The 20,383-nt window shown below is 43.5% G+C and overlaps 1 protein-coding gene across 2 annotated transcripts in view; it reads right to left on the bottom strand.

Moving 5' to 3' along the window:
- Positions 1 to 403: 403 nt before the first annotated feature.
- Positions 404 to 20,383, bottom strand: part of ppp2r5ca (protein phosphatase 2, regulatory subunit B', gamma a) — a 28,589-nt gene continuing 8,609 nt past the window's right edge. The window contains exons 7-14 of one of the 2 annotated variants that reach the window (XM_015969909.3): positions 19,814 to 19,922; positions 19,526 to 19,579; positions 19,249 to 19,419; positions 11,395 to 11,522; positions 11,089 to 11,190; positions 10,921 to 10,993; positions 8,795 to 8,911; positions 603 to 965 (exon numbers count right to left, since the gene is read on the bottom strand). In XM_015969909.3, the coding sequence (XP_015825395.3) occupies positions 831 to 965; positions 8,795 to 8,911; positions 10,921 to 10,993; positions 11,089 to 11,190; positions 11,395 to 11,522; positions 19,249 to 19,419; positions 19,526 to 19,579; positions 19,814 to 19,922 (889 nt within the window). In that variant the 3' untranslated portion in view covers positions 603 to 830. Of the gene's footprint in view, positions 966 to 8,794; positions 8,912 to 10,920; positions 10,994 to 11,088; positions 11,191 to 11,394; positions 11,523 to 19,248; positions 19,420 to 19,525; positions 19,580 to 19,813; positions 19,923 to 20,383 lie in introns of both variants that reach the window. The other variant, XM_015969910.3, reaches the window with a different exon arrangement.

The raw sequence follows: 20,383 nt of genomic DNA on the forward strand, positions 1-20,383 counted from the left end.
CAGAAGTACCATTGTTGGAACTGCTGGTGTAGCTATGGTCTTTTTTTAATTTTTATATAGATATTGCCAATGATCCTACGGAAGCAAGCACAAAGAAAAAAAGAGCGACATATGGCACAAAACGATAAGACGGAAAGTGCCAACATGTCCACAGGACAACTTCCCCTTTCCTCGCCTTCTTTCCAGAACATCGCAAGGCTAAAAAACATACTCAGTTTAGTCTTAAGTGTGCTGGAAGAAAAACAAAAAGTGTCCACAACTAAAGGCAGGCGTTAAAAACAAACAAACAAACAAAAAAAAGCTCAACAGCCTTGGCACTGACAGGATGTCTGTTAGAGCAAAACTAACGAAGTACACGTGGTGAAATGAAAGTCTTTCGTGTGAACCGGGTCTGCTTTTGTTCCCTTTGGATGAGAAGAAAACCGAGTAGAGACCAGGACACAATCCTCAGACTCAACGTCAAGCAATTCCTATGATTCCAAGTCCGATTTGCTGTCAACGCACTCGCCTGAATGAATGAGGAACCAGTATTGTGCTGTCTGTGCTCCCAGGGTCCGTGTTTACCATGAGTGGTGAGGAGAAACTACAAGCTTGTCGCACTCTTTGTCAAATTAAGGAGAAAAACATAACCTGAGAGCAGAAAACAGTGGGTAATGGATGAACAGTTTCTGCGCTGAAGGCAGCAGGAATGGAGAAGAAGGGATTCTGAGGACAACCTGATCACGGGGACGGGATGGAAAGCTCAGCATGGTTCACCGGTGTCGTCATGAACACCGGGCAGAGAAGATGTCCATGGCTGTCGAGGGTAAAAAGGGGGCAGTAGGTGCAGCCTAGAGCCCGTCGTGGGAGGTCAACATTTCTTCAGCTCTACGGTGGACCTCCAAGGCTTTTGCGGTGTAGATATCCTGAGGCAGCTCAGATTTGCGTCTCACCATGGTCCGCTCTTTTCGCTGTTCGTGCTGCAACTGTGAGATGAAGAGAGAGAGAAGTGAATCCAACACAGTTTTTGTTAACTCAGGAAAACTATGAAAAGTTTAATCAGTCCCTTCGGGATTAGGTGGCATGTTTTGTCATAAATACCTAAAATGCCTTTAAAATGATCCAACTAGAATTAATATTTATTCTAAAGTTTAGTGAAATCCTGGGATTCTGTTTCCATTTAGTACGATGATCCATTTGAAAAAGGGACATTTGACTTCATAGATGTGACATTCAATAAAAACAGTAACGATTAATTAAAAAAACATTTAGTATTCATTAGATATAAAAAGTACAATAGGAAGAAGAAGAAAATACTTTTTATAAAGTGCCTCTCAAGATATTATTGCGCCATCTTTAGGTTAAAACGCTGCACTACATTGAATTTGAACCAGCCACAGTTGATGGCTAAAGGTACCCAGTGAGATTGCTGGTACTATATTACACAAAGTCTCAGCCATTCACAAGCTGATGCGTAAAAGAATGTCTTGGTCCCTATAGGGAGCCTAAGTCACGCCCATCTAATTCCGGACCTTGGGTTCCTGGATGAACGAAAAAATTAATGCAAATCAACGGTGCTAAAAACGCTATTTTCTAATTCCGTTTGTTTTGTGCCATGGATTTCACATATGATGTCCATGAATTTTAAAGAAGCATTTTGATACCAAGAACGTGCTTATTTTTGAACAGGGGGAAACGGTATTTTAGGTTTTGTGTGAAAATAAGTCCAGGACTACGAAAGTGACGTCATCGAACCAGACACGGAGAAAACTGAGGGTAAAGCGCTGCAAGTTCAGCCAACTTCTCACAGGAGGAAAGAACCACCATAAATCTGGCCATGTGGTAAGTAGCAGCAATGCTAGGGGAGAGGAGATTATGAGCTGACGTCATATATGTGACGTGCCGGTTTCTGGTGTGTAGTCATGCTAATTATGAACTTTTACAAGCTGATAAATCTCAAAGTATGTGACTGGCGTGGTCGAAACACCCATCATTACTTTTCATTTAAATTGCAGTACAACATGTGTGTGATCCATAAGGTTGGGCATCAAGCATCGTGCATCGATCGGAACCGGTTCCAACTGTAAGTTTTCCCCGGAATCGTTCAAAGTTTTTTATTTCGATTCCTAGAATGCCGACGGAAGAAGAATCTGCGGCCAATCTCCATGAAAAATAAACGTGATCTGCAAATTGTGATTAGGGATGCACCAATCAGTTTTTTTGCTGCCGATCACCGATACCAAAGAATGCTGATCACCGATAACGATCACGTGGATTGGCCAGAAATTTTCTACAACATTATAATGAGTGCTACAAACTACATAATCTGGAAATAAAGGAAATGTAACCTAATCTAAAATGGTCTGTCGGTCTGCTTTGATCTATTTTGAAAACTCTGATCAAAACCGATAGGGGCGCTATCGGCCGATTGGGATCAAATGCCGATCCATCGGTGCATCCCTAATTGTGATCAATGCTTTTCAGAGCTGATCACAGCAGCTGTCTGTGTGCGGCACGCGTCCCCCCTCCCCCCACCCGGCGTGCAGTGGCCAAATATAAACAAACTGCCGAACTTTTACTCCGTAATGTAAACTTTATTTCCTGCAGCGAAAAATGCGCCGTAGAGGAAACTTGTTAAATACGTCAACACTGTGGATTTAATAAAAGCTTTAAAGAACAAACTGGACGGTGTGAGGTGAGTTTGTCTCACTGCAGAAATAAAAATATACACGGAGCGTCAGCAGTCAGACGCAGCTGCTTGAGCGTCAGAAGGCTGAACAATAACCTGTAGAATAATTGAAGTCATCATGCTAGAGAAGCTTCTCTGTGGTGGACCACACCAACTTCTGCCACAATAAATAATTATAATAATAATAAATAACATTTTTTATTTCCTTTTTGAACTATTTCGGTTAATGTTTAAAATCTGTTAGATTGTTACTGACAGCAGCTACATTTAAAGAGCAAGTCACCCCCAAATAAACTTTTTTTTGCTGATAAAATAAATAATCGAGTGTCTACTCGTGCTGCAGACAAGTGTCGTCAATAATTTGGCACTTCAGTGCATCTTAGTTAAAATTTAAATATTCTGCCTAAAACTGGCAGTGTTGTGCCGTTGTCAGGTAAAAACTCTGCACTGTATTCTAATTTAAATCTGCCACCGCTATTGGCTAAGAGGTATGCCATGATGTAAACTGGTACATTATGACGTCACAATGCTGTCGTGAGCCTGTGTGTGTGTGTATTTGTTAGCAGCTCCGCCCTCTCGGTCTGCCAGGCAACAGAATTTGTTGCATTTTTCAAACATGAAATGGGAGTGGAGTTAGATTCTGGTAGGGGTTGACTTGCTCTTTAAGTTTCACTTTCTGTTCTGACTGAATGCTGCTGCAGGTAGGAAAAAAGGCAGACGTTTCTGGTTCTCTTTCTTAACATTCGTTTCGATGTCTCACTATGGGATACGCCCCTCCGCGGATTCCTCAGAAGCACTTATCTCAATATGCCAATCCTGATTGGCCAGTGACCGTGACGTACACGTCACCTGCTACTATAAGTAGCAAGCGTCCCAACGCACGCACCATTCAATCACCTCTTCTCGCTTCGGTGGTTGCTTATCTCTCAGGTAAGTTAGCTCAACTGTTCACAGACGAAGCCAGCTAATATTCTCTCTCCGTTGACAAACGTTAACTTACTGTCCTTCTGTCCTGACCTTCACCATAGGCTCGGGGCACAGCGAGCACTTTCACACTCCAGTGCACCTGCTGGTTCTCTGGCTAACACACCAGTTAGTCCACGTGGAAGCCGCTCCTCCCACCAGAGGAGGTGATGGCGCAGGAGCTCGTCTCTGGACCGGTGGGAACAAAATGTCGAGCAAGGACCCGCACAAGGTCTACTCGGGCTGGAGCACGCCCAGCTAGCATTGGAAGTCCCTGGGTCATGTGAGAGCTGTGCTTGCTTCACCCTGAAGAGCCTTCGCCGGCAGCTAGCTCGCCAAGCTAGCCTGTCGGGGAAGGACCCATGCCTGCCGGCCCCTGGGCCACCGCCTGGGGACGCCGACGAACATGCCCTCCCGGAGCCGGAACCGTGTGCCAAACACAGCTGAGGCTCACAGCTCGAACCAGCCGTTCCAAGCCACCCCGTCGAGGACGTGTTGGAGTTGGATTACGGAGACGACGAGGACACCTCGGAACTCCTCATTTCAGAGGAGGACGAGGATGACGATGTTTTTCTCCCCCTCGCTCAGGCCTCCATGCCTAGCTTTCCGTCCTCTCCCAGGGATGGAGCGGTTTCTCCATCCATGAAACGGTGCCTCGTTTCGGTACCCGTCCTTCATAACGAGAACTTGCCAAGACAGCTGCGCATGCGCAAGAGCGTTATGTCATCGCTCGCTGCGAGCCAGTTGTAAACAGAGCACCATGGTAGAAAGAATGCACGGTAAAGCTTGGGTCCACTTCACTAAATGTGATGGGTAACTGGGTGATGATGAAACCAGCGACAACGATCTAAGTGAGACATCCTTATCTTAATCTGCTCCAGTAGGTAAATAAAATGTTTAACGTTAGATTGATATGTTAGCTTCCGTTTCGCTAATGGTGCGTTCGCTTTCTCCTCGGAACTCCGAATCTCCGGCTAGAAGAACATGAACGCGCTCTAAAGTTTGGCTTCACTTTACTAAATGCGACGGGTGATTGGGTGAAGATGAAACCAGCGACAACGATCTAAGTGTGAGGCATCATCGTTTTAATCTGCTCCAGCAGCTAAATAAACAGTTTAAGATAACGTTAGCTTGATATGTTAGCTTCCATTGCCACCATTGTTATTAGCTAATGGTGCGTTCACTTTCTCCTCGGAAATTCTAACTTCCCAGTAGGAAAAATCAAATGTAAAAGGACGGCAAAAGGAATGAAGATACTCAGTAAATTTGATTCACAGTAAAGATGTTTGCTTCAGTTTAATTATCAGCTTATAAAACTACAAGGACAATGTTAAAATACAAACGGTTGAATGTTATTTATCGTGATATTTATCAAATATTGTTATATATTGAGAAAACTATATATTTAATTAAAAAAGAGAATTCAAATAATAAACACTCAAAAGTATCGAAAATTGGTACCGTTAAGTACCGGTATCGATTCCTAGGTACCGGGAATTAGTACCAAATTGATTTAAATGTCAAAGGAACCCATCCCTACCCTCCATACAGGAAATTTCTGAGGTTTGCCTTTCAGGGAGTGTGTTACAAATACACTGTGCTCCCTTTCGGACTCTCGCTGAGCCCGAGGGTGTTTGTCAGGTGTACGGAGGCGGCGATCGCAACTCTGAGAGAGAAGGGCATTCGGCTGGCCACGTACTTAAGACAACTGGCTCCTGCTGGCACGGTCCAGAGAGGAGGCAACATCAAACATGCTGGTTGTGATCCATCACTTGTGTGGTCTGGGTTTCAGAATAAACTGGCAGAAAAGCGTTTTACTCCCCTCCCAGAAAATAACCTTTCTAGGTCTGAATCTGGACTCAGGGGCGTTCACAGCCCGTCTCTCGGCACCACGCGTGAATGCGCTCTCGTTTTGCCTGGCGCGCTTCTGCCTACACAGTTCGGTGCGGTTTGCATTGTGCCTCAGGCTTTTGGGTCTCATGACGTCGGCTATTTCAGTGGTACCACTCGGCCGTCTACACGAGATTTTCAACGTTGGTAACTTCTCTGGGACTCTCTCCAGTGCGCCACAGAGCGCGCAAGGTGACGGTCTCTGTAGCGTGCGTCGCGGCGCTCCGCTGTTGGCGTCACCCCTCCCTCTTGGCACAGGGGATGCCTTTGGGGTTGGTTCTCGTGAGGAAAGTGGTCATGACAGATGCAAGCCTGTCAGGGTGGGGGGGCCTCCTCCTGCCTTTTCTCTCCGGCCATCATGTCCTACTGAGAACAGACAACACCACGACTGTGGCTGATATAAACCACCGGGAGGGGGGGCGCTGCGTTCCATGCGGTTACACACACTGGCACGCAGACTTATCCTATGGTGCAGCAGATATCTCCTCTCAATCAGAGCCACCCACGTCCCGGGTGTTCTGAATCGGGAGGCGGATCTGTTGTCCAGAGGGACTCCCCTGTACAGGGATTGGAGTCTGCATCCAGCAGTGATGGAACAGATTTGGATCCAGTTCGGCACAGCCGTAGTGGATCTTTTTGCCTCCAAGGAGAATGCTCAGTGTCCACTGTTTTTCTCCCTGTGCGACCGAGACGCTCTACTCGGCGTGGACGCGCTGGCGCACGAATGGCCACGGAACCTGCTTTACGCTTTTTCCCCAGTGGCCCAGATACCACCCACCTTGCTGAGGGTACGAACTCGACGCCACACTCTCATTCTGGTGGCCCCATACTGGCCAGCCATGCATTGGGTGGCGGACATTTTCCAGCTCCTGGAGGGACCAACCTTGGAAATTGCCGCTTCGCAGGGACCTAGTGTCCCAAGCTAGAGGCTCAATCTTCCATCCTAATCCAGAACGACTGGCCCTGTGGGTCTGGCTCTGAGGGGTGCGGGTTAGGGTCAGCAGAGCTGCCCCAGGCGGTCATTCGAACCATTCAGAATGCCAGGGCCCCCTCCACTAGGTCCCTATATGACTGTAAATGGAGGGTGTTTGAAGCCTGGTGTCAGGGCAGGGATGTCTCACCCTCCCAGTGCCCTGTGAATGTCATTCTGTCTTTCCTGCAAGACTTGCTGGATGGGAAGAAGGCTTTCTCCACCATTAAAGTGTATCTAGCAGCCATTTCTGCCAGACACTTGGGTTTTGGGAAGAAATTGGCAAGTCAACACCCCCTGGTGAGTAGCTTCATGAGGGGTGCACGCAGGCTTCTCCCTGTGTCTCGACCCCTGGTGCCCTCATGGGATCTGTCCTTGGTGCTGTCGGCCCTCTCCGGGCCTCCATTTGAGACTATGGACGGCCTGGACCTTAAGATCCTGTCTCTTAAGGTGGTGCTACTCCTGGCTTTGGTATCTGCAAAGCGAGTTAGTGCCTTACAGGCTCTCTCTGTGCACCCATCCTGCATCCAGTTCGCACCAGGTGACATGAAGGTGTACCTGAAGCCCAACCCTGCCTTTGTGCCTAAGGTAGTGGGCTCCTTTTCTCCTCACAGTTTTCTACCCACCGCCCTTCTCCTCTCCTGAGAAGGAGCGGTTGTACAAGCTGTGTCCGATTCGCGCGCTCAAGGGTATGTTAATCGTACAGGGAACCTTCGCGGGGGGACCAGCTTTTTGTGTCATGGGATGGACCTTGTAAGGGGAAACCCGTCACAAAGCAGCGGCTTTCCCACTGGATTGTGGAGGCTATTTCTCTGGCTTACTCCTGTCAGGGCATTCAGGCACCTGTAGGGCTCAGGGCCCATTCTACTAGGGGCCTGTCTGCTTCTTGGGCCCTTTTTCCGGGGCTGTCCGTCCAGGAGATTTGTGCTGTAGTAAGTTGGGCTTCTCCACATTTGCACGCTTCTACAAGTTTGAAATTTCGGTCCCTGCAATGACCCACACGATTCTGGGTGTGGGGTCCTCAGCGGGGCAAGATGTACCCCTGTAGGTTGGTGATCGCTGGATAAGCTGTCTGGCAATACGGGGGTCTCCATATCCCATAGTGAGACATTGAAACAAACGTTAAGAAAGAGAACTTTAGGTTACTGTCGTAACCCTGGTTCTCTGAGTAACATGAATGAGATGTCTCACCAGACAACCCTTCTTGCTGGGCGAAGCGAGACGAGGTGTTTATCTTGAATGATGCATGCGTTGGGACGCTTGCTACTTATAGTAGCAGGTGACGTGTACGTCACGATCACTGGCCAATCAGGATTGGGGTATTGAGATAAGTGCTTCTGAGGAATCCGCAGAGGGGCGTATCCCATAGTGAGACATCTCACTCATGTTACTCAGAGAACCGGGGTTACGACAGTAACCTAAAGATATGTTGGAGACATTTAGCCTCTCATCCCAGAGGCTTCTTCCTTACTTTGGTTGTGGTCAGAAACAAACACACTGGGTGTGCTGCAAGTCTTTTTCTTTTTTTCTCCAAAACATGTTTTTGTCTAAATGAAGGTGATGTTTTGTTCATAGAATTAAAATTCATGTTGAAGTTAAGAATATTTCATCAAGTAGGACCTGTGGTTAGCTGGCTCATGTAAAGCATGTCATGTCTTGAAAGAATCGGAATCGGGAATCGATAGGAACCGGAATCGAAAAGAGGAATTGGAAACGTTCAAAATCAAACGATTCCCAACCCTAGTGATCCAAGGCGTAAGGCAAAGCGGGTTAGAAAATTGCGTTTTGAGCCCCGTTGACTTGCATTCATTTTTTCGTTCTTCCGGGGGCCCATGAGCCGACTGGAAAGGGAGGAGACTTGGGCTCCATATTTTCCTACAGTATGTAGTCAGTTTTCTGTCAGCTCGTCCAACAGAGTGGTGTGTGTGTGCGCGCGCGTTTGTTAAGGGCCCATTTCTCCGATGGAGACATTCTAAGAGTGTGTGGGGGGATGGATGCTGCGAGTCAGTCAGGTGATGCCCCCATCTATCTCATACGTGTTGGGCATGTTCTCACCCAGAAGGGACATATTTATATACCTTAAATTATTTTATTTATACATGTTTTTTTTTTCATATAACACACTGTGGTTTAATGATTTCTGTTTATTTGCCTATGTAAATGTTTGTTCCTGTGCTTTTTGGACTAGAGTAGAAAATATAAAAAGATGTATATATTTAGATGAATAACATTTAGAGCACTAACAGCTTAATAAGGAAACTCTGCAAGCGTATATATCAAAATGCACAGAGAGTCAGGTTTACCTGAGTTGCGCCCTCCTCAACTGTCTTTTTTAACCTCTGAACATCTTCTATCAAAGGGACATCCGTCTCCATTGCTACAGGACTATAGAGGTCAGAGGAATCAACATGTGTAAAGAACTACGTTGAAAAGAAGGGGAAACAAAACAAAAAAAGATGGGAAAAAAGATTTTCAGTTGCAAAGAAGTGATTTTGTTTTTACAGCCTGATTTTTATCGACGATATATTGTTGAAATTTGATTTATAGTACTCTAGTTATTGATCTGTGAAGAAAGTAATTTCTCCATGAGGTTTTTGGAGTTAAAACAACCCCAAAAATTTGGCTTGAATAAAAATTATTTTAGAAAAAAATAAATAAATAAGGGATTTTTGTGCATTTGGGGATTAATTTATTTGCTTGTGGAGTGTAAAAACAGCAGACGTCTCCGCTTTTTATGTCTCAAATTTAAACAGGAGTTACATTTTCTTGAAGATGAAATAAAGAATAGAAAATACTTTGCTAAGATGAAAAAGATTCCTTTTTTATAGAGTTTACATAAGAAGACAGTGGTGTTGCCCTTAAACATCCAAAAAAGAAAACCACCGTGAGAGATTTTGATTAAATCTGTGCAAAAATGCATTTAAAATTTTACAACTTGATATCAGCTGCTCCCCCCCCCCCCCCCCGAGATTTGAGTCATTATCATGTATATTACACCTAAAGGGAAAAAAGTTGTGTCAATAAAACTGTTTTACATTTTAACTAAAACAAGTTAAAGGTAACACTGAAATAAAACTGCATCATATTTAACATTTAGCTTCTGAAATCAGAAAAACACCAATACATTTCAAGACATTTTTGGGTCCCCTTTTTATTATTATTATTTAGTTACTTTTTATTCTTATTCTGTCATTTTGTCCCATTTTTCATAATTAGCATAAAAAGCAATGTTAATATTTCAAACCTATAGTAATATTAAGAATAATTTCTCTTAACATTGAAAACTTAAATGTTGATCCAGTTATTCTTGTTCCTTAGAGCATTGTGTTCTTTTTCATTTTCACGGCATGGCGCTAAATACCAGGGGCCTCATTTATCAAGCTTGCTTACGCACAAAATGGGGTCAGAAAACTGCGTAAGCAACTTTCCACGCAAACTTTGGGATTTATGAAAGAAAACTTAGCAGAAAAATGTGCGCAACTTTAAGTTGACTAAGGACCTGCCTTACGCACATTTTGGACATGGAGAGCACCTGCAGTGCTGCTGAGGATAAAATTATGAAATCCTGCAGCATTATCACTTGTACTGCTTCGTTTTCACACAGAACAAAACCCCTACATGCACACACAGCCTGAAGCGCAGAATACAGAATGCAGAATATCAGCAGGGGGACAGATTGAGACAGAATGTCATGCGTCTGTGACAGTGTGTCCTGTCACTGTGACCCGATTGATCATGCGCCGTGGCTACTTGGACAAGGGAGATCTCTGTTTGGCTGACTGGTTAGCGCGCATGACTTTCACCCGGAAGTCTGGGGATCGAATCCCGATTGGGTCATATTTTTTATATCCGCCACAGATCTCGGACGATTGCATTGACGGCTTCAGCAACGCTGTACCACTCCGTGGATTTACTCTTGTTTGTTTTGCAAAAGCACTTCCTTTCATTTCTCCACCTCACCCACAGGTACCTGAATTTCTGCTTGTGAAATAGCGCTTCCTTGGTCTGCGGTCGTGATCGAAATGCTGCAACAAGCTGGCTTATCTATATGCATGAGGTCCACAATGCACTTTGCATCGACCATTTATGGCAGTAAGTGGGCGTGGTGAGGGCGGGATGTGACTAAAAAGCAGCTGAGAAACTTTCTAGATAGTTTCTTATTTATGAAGCGGAGATTGCTTGCAGCTGTGCGTACTCCATGTTTGATAGATCACAAACCTACTTGGCGTAAGTACATTTTTTTGCTGAGCTTAAGTACGGTTTTAGTAAGGATTCTACGCAATGTTTGATAAATGAGACCCCAGCAGTCTTATTATCATCTTCACCTAATGCAGAAGAACATCTGCACCTCGGTGGGAAACCTGGGAGCTCCATTGCCAGCTGCTGCTTCTTCATGGTGAAAAAGAACCGACGTGCAGAATGGACTCACCTGTGGATTTGATTTGGCGAGATTCTCAATCTTGCTCCAAGCCTCTTCGCGCTCTTTTGACTTTGCCTTCTCCCTGTTTAACAGAACATCACAATTCCTGTCACTCATTTGACTTAATGCCGCCTGCCGGTGACAAAAGGTAATAAGCTTAAAAACTTTGGGGCGTACTTGTTTTTCTCTGCTTTGAACTGCTGTGTGCAATCATCAAAGAGCTTCTGATTCATCTCCATGAAAAGCTTCAGAGCGTTGTAGATGAGGCCATGGATGGTCCTGCGAATATACATTTCAAATTAGGTACATTAAAGCATTTATAGACATAAATGAGGAAAAGTCAGTAAAATGCATCACAAACACCTACTGACGGGTCATCTCTGACACACCCCAGTAAAGGTCGTGTGAGCCGTTTTCCTGTGAGAGTCACAATGAAAGGAACACAGAGCTCCTACAGATGCCTGCTGAAGTCAAACAGCTTACTTGTTCCAGTGTGTCTTCGAGTTGCGGTACAGAGCGGGAAACATGATGGGCAGGATTTTGGCTGCATTGTCGCTGATCAGACTCATGATGTACTCGTTGTTCCAGTAGTACAGCGCTCTCTCGGCCACCTAAAGGGAGCACAGAAAAAGGAGTTGTGAAACGATGACGTGAACGGTTTTGTTCACAGAATCGGGCTTGGAGAATAACTCCTTCCTTCAAATTAAAAGCCTGAATTGTGTTTATTTATTTAATTTTTTTTAGGGTCATTCAAATTTGAATATTGGATCAGAGTAAAAATTATTTACTCATACAAGATTTGCAGAACACCCATTAAGCTTCGTTTGGACTGCTTTAGAGACATCACGGTTACCGGTGTAGCAGTAAACACCTACAGTTGACATCAGTGCAGCTTTTGATACTGTGGACCATAACATCCTTCTGGACAGACTCGCAAACTGGGTGGGACTATCAGGCACACTGCTTGGCAGGTTCAGATCCTATCTCAGGCCTAGTCCACACGTAGCCGGTGTTTTTTAAAAACGAATATCCGCCACTCCAAAAACTTGCATCCACACCACCGCGTTTTAAAAACAAACTCTGTCCACACGTACCCGGATAAATACGTTGTTATGGACATGCCAGACCTGTAGGCGGCAGTACTTCCCCCGTTCTTAACCTCGTCCTTCGTCTGTGGTCTTCCACAAGGAGCAGTAATTCCGCTTGCAAAAACAAACAAGCAGAAAGCGCTTGGAGAATTGATGAATCGGGTAGTGACAGAGCGCAGCTCTGAGGGCTTCCATGATGCCGGCTAGTGTAAACACAGGTCGCACACGTGATGTCAGCATTTTTTGTCGCGGAAAGTGACGTTGCGGACCTTAAAACTCCAGTTTTGTCCGTCCACACGCAGACACCCAAAACGGAGAAAACACAGATCTTCACTTTGGCTGGAGTTTTTAAAAAGATCAGTTTTCGTGTGAAAAAAACTCCGTTTTCGTGTGGATGACAGGCCAAAACGTAGAAAAATATCTATGTTTTGACAGATCCCCGGCTACGTGTGGACAGGGCCTCAAAGACAGGGGCTATGTTGTCTCTATTAGGAACTGCCAATCAAAGCAGATCACCATGACATGTGGGGGCCCCCAAGGCTCAATTCTAGGACCACTACTCTTTAATCTCTATGCTCCCCCTGGGTGAGGTCATACTTAACAGCATCGCCTATCATAGCTAAGCGTTGCTGCCTTTCACAGACACTTTTCTGCACGTGCTGCAAACAGGATAGCCGTCTTCTATCAACTGTCCCTTGGCATTCTTCAAATATCCAAAAGATGCCCATACTTCCGACTTTGTCTTCTTTGAGGGACAAAAAATGTCCTGAGCGCTGCCGTCTCCTCCTATGGCCATTATTTCAGCTTTAGCTTCAAGAAAGTTTTGGTTGTAAACAACAAAGCGCGCATGTGCTGCCGGCAACTTCAGCAGATGATACGGTGGCTGGTAAGGGTCACCGCGCCTACACCGCAGCCACGGTAACCCACCGAGATATTATAGTTTTTTTTAGAAACAAGACGGTTATTATTATTAACTTTTTTACTGGGGTTTACCGCTACACCGGTTACCGTGACAACCCTACTCTGTACTAGGACCTCTTCTCTTTGCCATATACACCACCTCACTGGGTGAGATCATTCGATTACATGGCTTCTCCTACCACTGCTATGCAGACGACACCCAGCTCTATCTGTCATTTCCACCGGACGACCACATTGTCTCTGCACGAATATCAAACTGTCTCTCTGGCATTTCAAAATGGATGAAATCCCACCATCTCCAACTCAAACTCTCTAAAACTGAACTACTTGTCATCCCAGCAAAACCATCCATACAGCACAATATCTCAATCCAAAATTACTTCCCATCTCTGGCTCCTTCAAAGGCAGTTCGAAATCTGGGTGTTGTGATCAATGAACACCTGACCTTTAAAGATCATGCTGCCTTTGTTGCTCGTTCATGCCGCTTTGCGCTGTATAACATACGAAAGATCAGACCATACCTAACACAACATGCCACCCAGCTCCTGGTGCAATCTACTGTCATCTCCCGCCTCGACTACTGCAATGCCCTTCTAACTGGTCTTCCAGGCTGTACTGTGAGACCTCTTCAAATGGTCCAGAAAGCAGCGGTGCGTCTGGTCTTCAATCAGCTAAAAAGAGCACACGCCACCCCTCTGTTCATTGAGCTCCACTGGCTACTGCTAGCAGCACGCATAAAATTCAAATTGCTAACACTAGCATACAAAGTCCGACATGGTACGGCTCCCATCAACCTGAATCCTCTTGCAAAGGCTTACGTCTCGGCCCGGCCGCTCCGGTCATCACAGGTTTGTCGGCTAGCAGTGCCTACAACATGCTCAGGACAATCCAGACTCTTCTCATGCATCATTCCACAAATGTGGAATGACCTTCCAAGCACTACCAGAACAGGGGCTTCCTTTTCAATTTTCAAGAAACTCCTGAAGACCCTGCTCTTCAGAGAGCATCTTCTTAACTAGCACCCTCCTGCACCCGTCAGTAACTATGTATCAATAATTAACCTATATCAATAATTAACTGTATGGTTAAAGTCTTTGAGAAATTAATCTTCAATCAACTTTATGACTATCTCTCCGATAATAATTTATTCACTCAGTGCCAGTCTGGCTTCAAAAAATATTTCTCTACTACCACTGCTCTCTTGAAATTTACCAATGATCTATTCTCTAGCTTTGATAATAATTTGTGCACTGGTGCCATTTTCTTAGATCTCTCCAAAGCATTTGATTTAGTTGACCATTATCTTTTATTGGATAAATTGCATGCTATTGGCCTTTCAAGATCATCCTTACTTTGGTTTAACTCTTACCTACATCATCATCACAAGTGTGTGTTGTACAGGGGCTGTCAGTCAAATTTTACTGGAATATCTAAAGACATCCCTCAAGGTTCTTCCTTGGGACCTTTATTGTTTTCTATTTATGTTAATGATATGCCCCTGTGCTGAACAGACTGTAAAATTCATCTTTATGCTGATGACACAGTTATTTATTGTAGTAAGCCAACTCTCACTGAGATACATTTTTTGCTACAAAAAGACTTTAATTCTATTCAGCAGTGGCTGTTGGCTAATAAACTTCTCCTTAATAAGTCAAAATCATATTCCTTACCGTTTCATAAGCCCTAGATATTGGCGAAAAAACCCTGAAGCTTTGTTTTCTCAACTCCTCTCCTCTGGAGACCACGGAGACTATAAAATATCTTGGTGTTTGGCTGGAACCTGATTTATCCTTTAAAACACATATAAATCAACTACAAAAAAATTATATTCTCGTCTTAAAATCCTCTATCAATCTGTTAATTGTTTTAACTTTCTGGTTAGGAAAAGAATTGCCACACAGCTGCTTCTGCCTATTCTGGACTATGCTGACATTGTCTATCAGAACACTTCATCCTCCTGCTTGCACTCTATTGATGTTGCTTATAATAGCCTCTGTCGTTTTGTTCTTCGTTGTCCATTTAGGACACATAGAAGTGTGATGTATCGAAAGTTGTCCTGGTTCGCACCTGCTGTCAGACAGTTTCACTGGTTTCAGTTCATTTTTAAAACTTTTACTTTAATTATCCGGATTATCTTAAAATACATTTAATTCCCTATAATTCACTTTACAGCCTGCAGCATAATGACCAGCTCTTTTTTGTTGTTCCTAGAGTGAAAAGAAGAGTAGGGAAACATGCTTTTGGTTTTAATGCTCCTTGTGATTGGAATAATCTTCCTTCATCTATTCGTTGATTATCATCATTCACTACTTTCGAAGGGCTCTGGTCAATCATCTTCAGGAATAATTGTCTATTGGTTACTAATTGTATTTGTTCAACTGGCTGTTGCTTTTGTTTTGTCCGTGTTAGTTGGGGTCGTGTAGTGTGGGGTGAAGTATTGTGAGCCTTTGAGGGTGTGTGTGTGTCTGTAAATGATTGTTGTAATGTTTTGATTTTTGCTCTGCTGTCTTGCTCTTAATTTTTGTTCTTCTTTTTGTTGTAAAGGAGGATCCACTCGAAAACGAGATGTTTCATCTCAAGTGGTTATTCCTCCGTATAAAATTATATTTAAATAAATAAATAAATTAGGGTTGCACAATATATCGAAAAATTATCATCATCGCGATAACAGGACGTGCGATAGGCCCATCGCAAAGCACGTCAAAACGGGCGATAAATGTTTGGTTCAAACATTTCCATCCGTGTCATACATCAACTTTTTGTAAACCAGCTCTGTTTTTTACGTGGAAGTATTATTTGACCAATCAAATGAAGCCCCTCTGATATGCGGCCAATCAGATGGGTCCGTTCACATAATACGCCCGCCCCCTACGTAGGCCCTTACCCCAAAATTCCACCATCTCTGCTCCGCCCTTGCTTTCCGCTCGCTTCCCTCGTTCGTCATGCTGGCTCAGATTAACCAACGCACTTTGTGCTGAGGTTTCTGGAATCAGCTCTGCTTTCAAACGTGAATGTGAGTCCGCTCGGTGTCGTTAAGCAGCTGATAATAACCGGGCTGACTCCGACACGTGCCGGTGAGCCAACCCACCTACCTCCATGTCGCTAGTGTTCCACCGGGTGGTGATGTTAGCCCCAGGTTCCGGTTAGCTTCCAGCTAAAAGGCTACAGAACTCTCCTCCCAGTCCCACCCTGCTAAAGAGGGCCTGGAAAAGTTCCCCCACACATCAAAGTGATTTTTCATTCATGAGCTTTTATAACCTTGTTAATCAGGATAGTTGATTTGCTGCTGCACATAAACCGTCAGTCAGAAGCTTTGCTAGCCGGTTGTCTTAGAGGAGCTAGTTCAATTTGTTAGCTTGTTATCAGAATCATAGTTGCAGTTTCATCATCTGAGCTGCTTTTAAAGATCTAGGTAAACTTGTTCAATTTGGGGTTAAAAACAAACGTTTTCACATATTTTCCATGCAGTTTTTTGCCAGTTCCTCTTCTGATAGGTAGACAATTGTTTTTCTCTTTCCCTCAGAAAATCTTAATATTCTCCTAGTTTGGCCCAGCACACTTCACTTCCCAGTTACAGCAACAGCCTTATATCACAACCACTAAGTGGAGAAAATGTTCAGTAGCAATGAGATAATTTGCTGTTGCATTTAAGTGATGTTAACTATTATTTAACATTTAAACTTATTTTCAGATTTTTTTTTATTCAAAAAACCCTGGTAAGGGATGTTTTTCTGTATTTGGAGCATCAGAAAAAGTTTTATGGTGGAGGTGATGTTTTAAAGTCACTGAGAAACTGCATGCAAGCAGTTTGTTGTTTTGCTGCTAATACAGGAGCAGGTGCAGCTGCATATTTTACCAATAAAAATGTTATGTTGTAATGGAATTCATGCATTAGTTTTTGTTTGCTTTGAACCCAGAGCAGACGACACACGCCAGACGACATCAACACTGCATACTTTAGTATTTGTTCATTTATCGTGAGTAATATCGATATCGCAATATTAAGCACAGTTATCGAATATTGCAGGTTTTCCTAATTTCGTGCAGCCCTAAAATAAATTTAGTTGTCCGAAACTAACATTTCTGGTGCTATAATTAGTAACGTAATACCCTCAAAACAACATAGTTATCATGCAATATTAAATAGAAGTATGAAATATAGATTTTTGTTTTGTCCCATCGAGGGAAACAGTTTGGGCGCCCCTGATCTATAGAAGGGGCTGGGTAGAGTAGCCAACAACTGTACTCAAAAGCAGCACTACTTCAGCTTTTACTCAAGTAAAAGTAGCTCTCCAAGAAATTACTCAAGTGTAAAAGGGTATTTGATTAGAAGGCTACTCGAGAACTGAATATCATCTGATCTCATATTTTTTTAAATGACATCAAACAGACAAAAAATAATAAGTAACGGGCAAATTTTGGTATTCTAAAGACAAAGAAAAGAAATGTAAACAAACAACATAATTCCAAAATAACTTTTAATAAAATTTTTGACACAAACTGAGGATGATAATTTCCTGATATAGAGGGTTTATTTATGTGCCTTAAAATGTAACACCTTTAGAAAATATACAGCGATAATACCAAAAAACGTGATTATTTTGGTCACAATAACTGCGAGGTTACATTTTCACACTGTGACAACCCTAGATTGCATCACAACTAAAGCTGCACATTGCACGTATGTGCAAAAATTCACATAGAGGGTCCCGCTGCTATGTCAGACTCATATTGTTCTGACACAGAAATTCACCAACAACAACCGTTCTTAGTTTGAGGAAGCAGACCACGAGGGGTTGGTTATGTGACATTCTGGTGATTTTCGAATTAAGCCTGGTTTATGCTTCTCCGTCTGCGTCAGCGTGGAGACACGCAACGTCATTATCCGTCCTTGCGTAGGGCTACGGCAGGCACGCAAGTACGTACGGAGTCGAGCCCACTTTTTTAAACATCCGTCGAACGAAACGGATTACACAAGCTTGTGATTGGTCAGGACGCCGCTGTTGTTTACAGTGCCGCCATTGCAAAGAGAGCCGAGGATCACTAGCGGCAGACACGGAGAAGCTTGAATACCTCGCGAAAAAACTCTAAAAATATGAACGTTTCATCCTCCCGTGACTGGAGGAGTGAAAAGATGCGCAGCAAGCGTTTTATTTGTGGACGGAAATGACAGGAAACGTGGGTTTAGAGGTGGCGAGTGCATGAAGAGGTGGGAGAATGAGAGACAAATATGTCTGTGTTAAAAGTCTCTTATATACACAAAAAACACAATATAAACACTCGACCTTGGACCGATACATGACAGAATACCACAGAACAGCGTTACGCCCTCTGTTGTCCTGCCGGGGAATTGCTTTGCAACACTCTCCAGGAGACGGAGAAGTAAAAGAGCAAAACGCTTCCGTCAATCCGTGCGTGTCTGTCCCTTGCGGAGCTGACGGAGAAGCATAAACCAGGCTTTACTCTGGCTTTTCGTGTGTCAATCAGCAACATGCAGTGTTGCAGCTGGATCTGATAAGATGATGAAACGTTAGAAGCTGATGGATACTATGATGAAACCTTTGTAAGATATGAGGGAAATTTCGAAGGTTCTCTGCAGTATATTATAGGGCTGAACGATAATCGTTTTTGGACCGAAATTGCAATTTCATACAGCACAATCACGTGACCTTCAAAGCTGTGGTTTTAGCAGTTTTGACAGATCCAGGATCTGTTGCGTAACTTTTACTTTTTATTTATTTTTTTAATCTGGGGGTTTCCCCGTGTTATGGCAGCGGCAAAAGCCAGCGCAGAGGAGTGGAGCGGGGTGTTGTGACCAGAGTCAAGCCCAACTCCACGGCTAACAGAGCTGCATGTTCGGGTTATTTTCCCTGTTTTATGTTCCCACACACAGCGCTGGTAGAGCCGGTAATAATGGCACCGTAGGTGAGCCCGGGACAGAGAGAGAGAACGTAGATGAGTAAGGGAGGGAGAGAGACTCCCCCCACATCGGAGCAGGTTCAGGCTGATTTCTAAAGCTTGGTTTATGCTTCATCAGCGCGAGTGCTGAGTCGCGCACTTTAGTTGACTTGAAAGCTCAACTTCTCTTTTAAAAATGGTTTGAATGTTTCTGGTGGCACCATCGACATATATATACACATTAATTCAAACAAGATAACGTGTCAGAGTGTCTCTTTCAATGCGTGCGTCTCTCACGACTAATCCCAATTTCTGTTCTTCATCGGGCGAACATTTGAATTGCATTTGATTTATTTGCATTAACTCAAACTGGATTAATCTAAGAAACTTTTACCATTTTTATTTTACATTATAAAAAGGTTTTTTTTACCTGGAAATGTGGGCTGGACACACACTTAGCCAGCTGTCTGAAGAGAGGTTCCTGAACTTTAACAAACTCTGATGGTTCGATGACATCCAAGATCTCCTCCAGCTCGTTGAGGAACATCACTTCCTTGGGACTGTGAGTCTTTGGCCAGTACTTTAGTAGAGCCATTACCACCTGATGGGAGGACAGGTAGTTGTTAATAACCGGTCAGAGAGGACGGGTGGTTGTTATTAACCATTAGGGAGGATAACAAGACGGGAACAACGCTTTGATGACATACCGGCTCAGTTAGAGTGCTGTCCTTTTCCAAAAACTGCACCACACAGTAGGCCAGCTGTAAAACAAACAAAAACAACATTTAAATCTGAAAACCAATTGAGGAAGCCAAATGCTTGAAGACTGAAATTTTTATTGCAGGCGGAGGCTAGCAGGTTCAGGCAAAACAGCGAATCTAGTCGTTTCTAAGTAAATTTCAGTGGTAAAGAGTTTACTGTGTACACCTTTCAGAATCTACGTCAGACACTAAAGATGCGGCTTTCCTCATTTAATTATAGGCTTAAGGACATACCTGTGGATGGTAGACACTGAGTGATTTGACTTTGTGCAGAGGCAATAAAACCTTCAACAGGAAAATCTTGTGCTCCTCCTTCAGTGGTAAGGCAAAACCATTGATTATGCTGCACAAAGAAACACAAAAAGAGCCATCAGGACATTTGACAACAGGAAGGGAATTAAGTTTGTTACCATTTGGGAACATTTTCTACAGAACATAAACAAAACAAGTTGATGGGATTGATTTTTCAAGTCTGAATAAGCATAGATCACAGATCTGACAGGGGTCTGCCGTTTTTCCCCTCGATCCACCAAAATAAAACTTGTATTCGGCTTTTTTCTCATATCTGAGAATTATGAGGAAAAAAATCTCAGAACTTTTGAGAAGTCGTAATTCTAGCATTTTTTTTTTCAATTTTCTGTAACAAATATAAACTATAACAGATTTGTGATTGTTAAAACAAACTCCATTTTGTTCCGGTTAAGATTTGAAACTTAAAAAAAAAAAAAAAAAAAAAAAAACATATAAAAATAATTTAAAAAAATTAAAGCATTTACAAAGAGTATGAATCTTTTTTATTAGCTC

Source organism: Nothobranchius furzeri, chromosome 18, assembly GCF_043380555.1.
Source record: "Nothobranchius furzeri strain GRZ-AD chromosome 18, NfurGRZ-RIMD1, whole genome shotgun sequence".
Classification (NCBI taxonomy): Eukaryota; Metazoa; Chordata; class Actinopteri; order Cyprinodontiformes; family Nothobranchiidae; genus Nothobranchius; species Nothobranchius furzeri.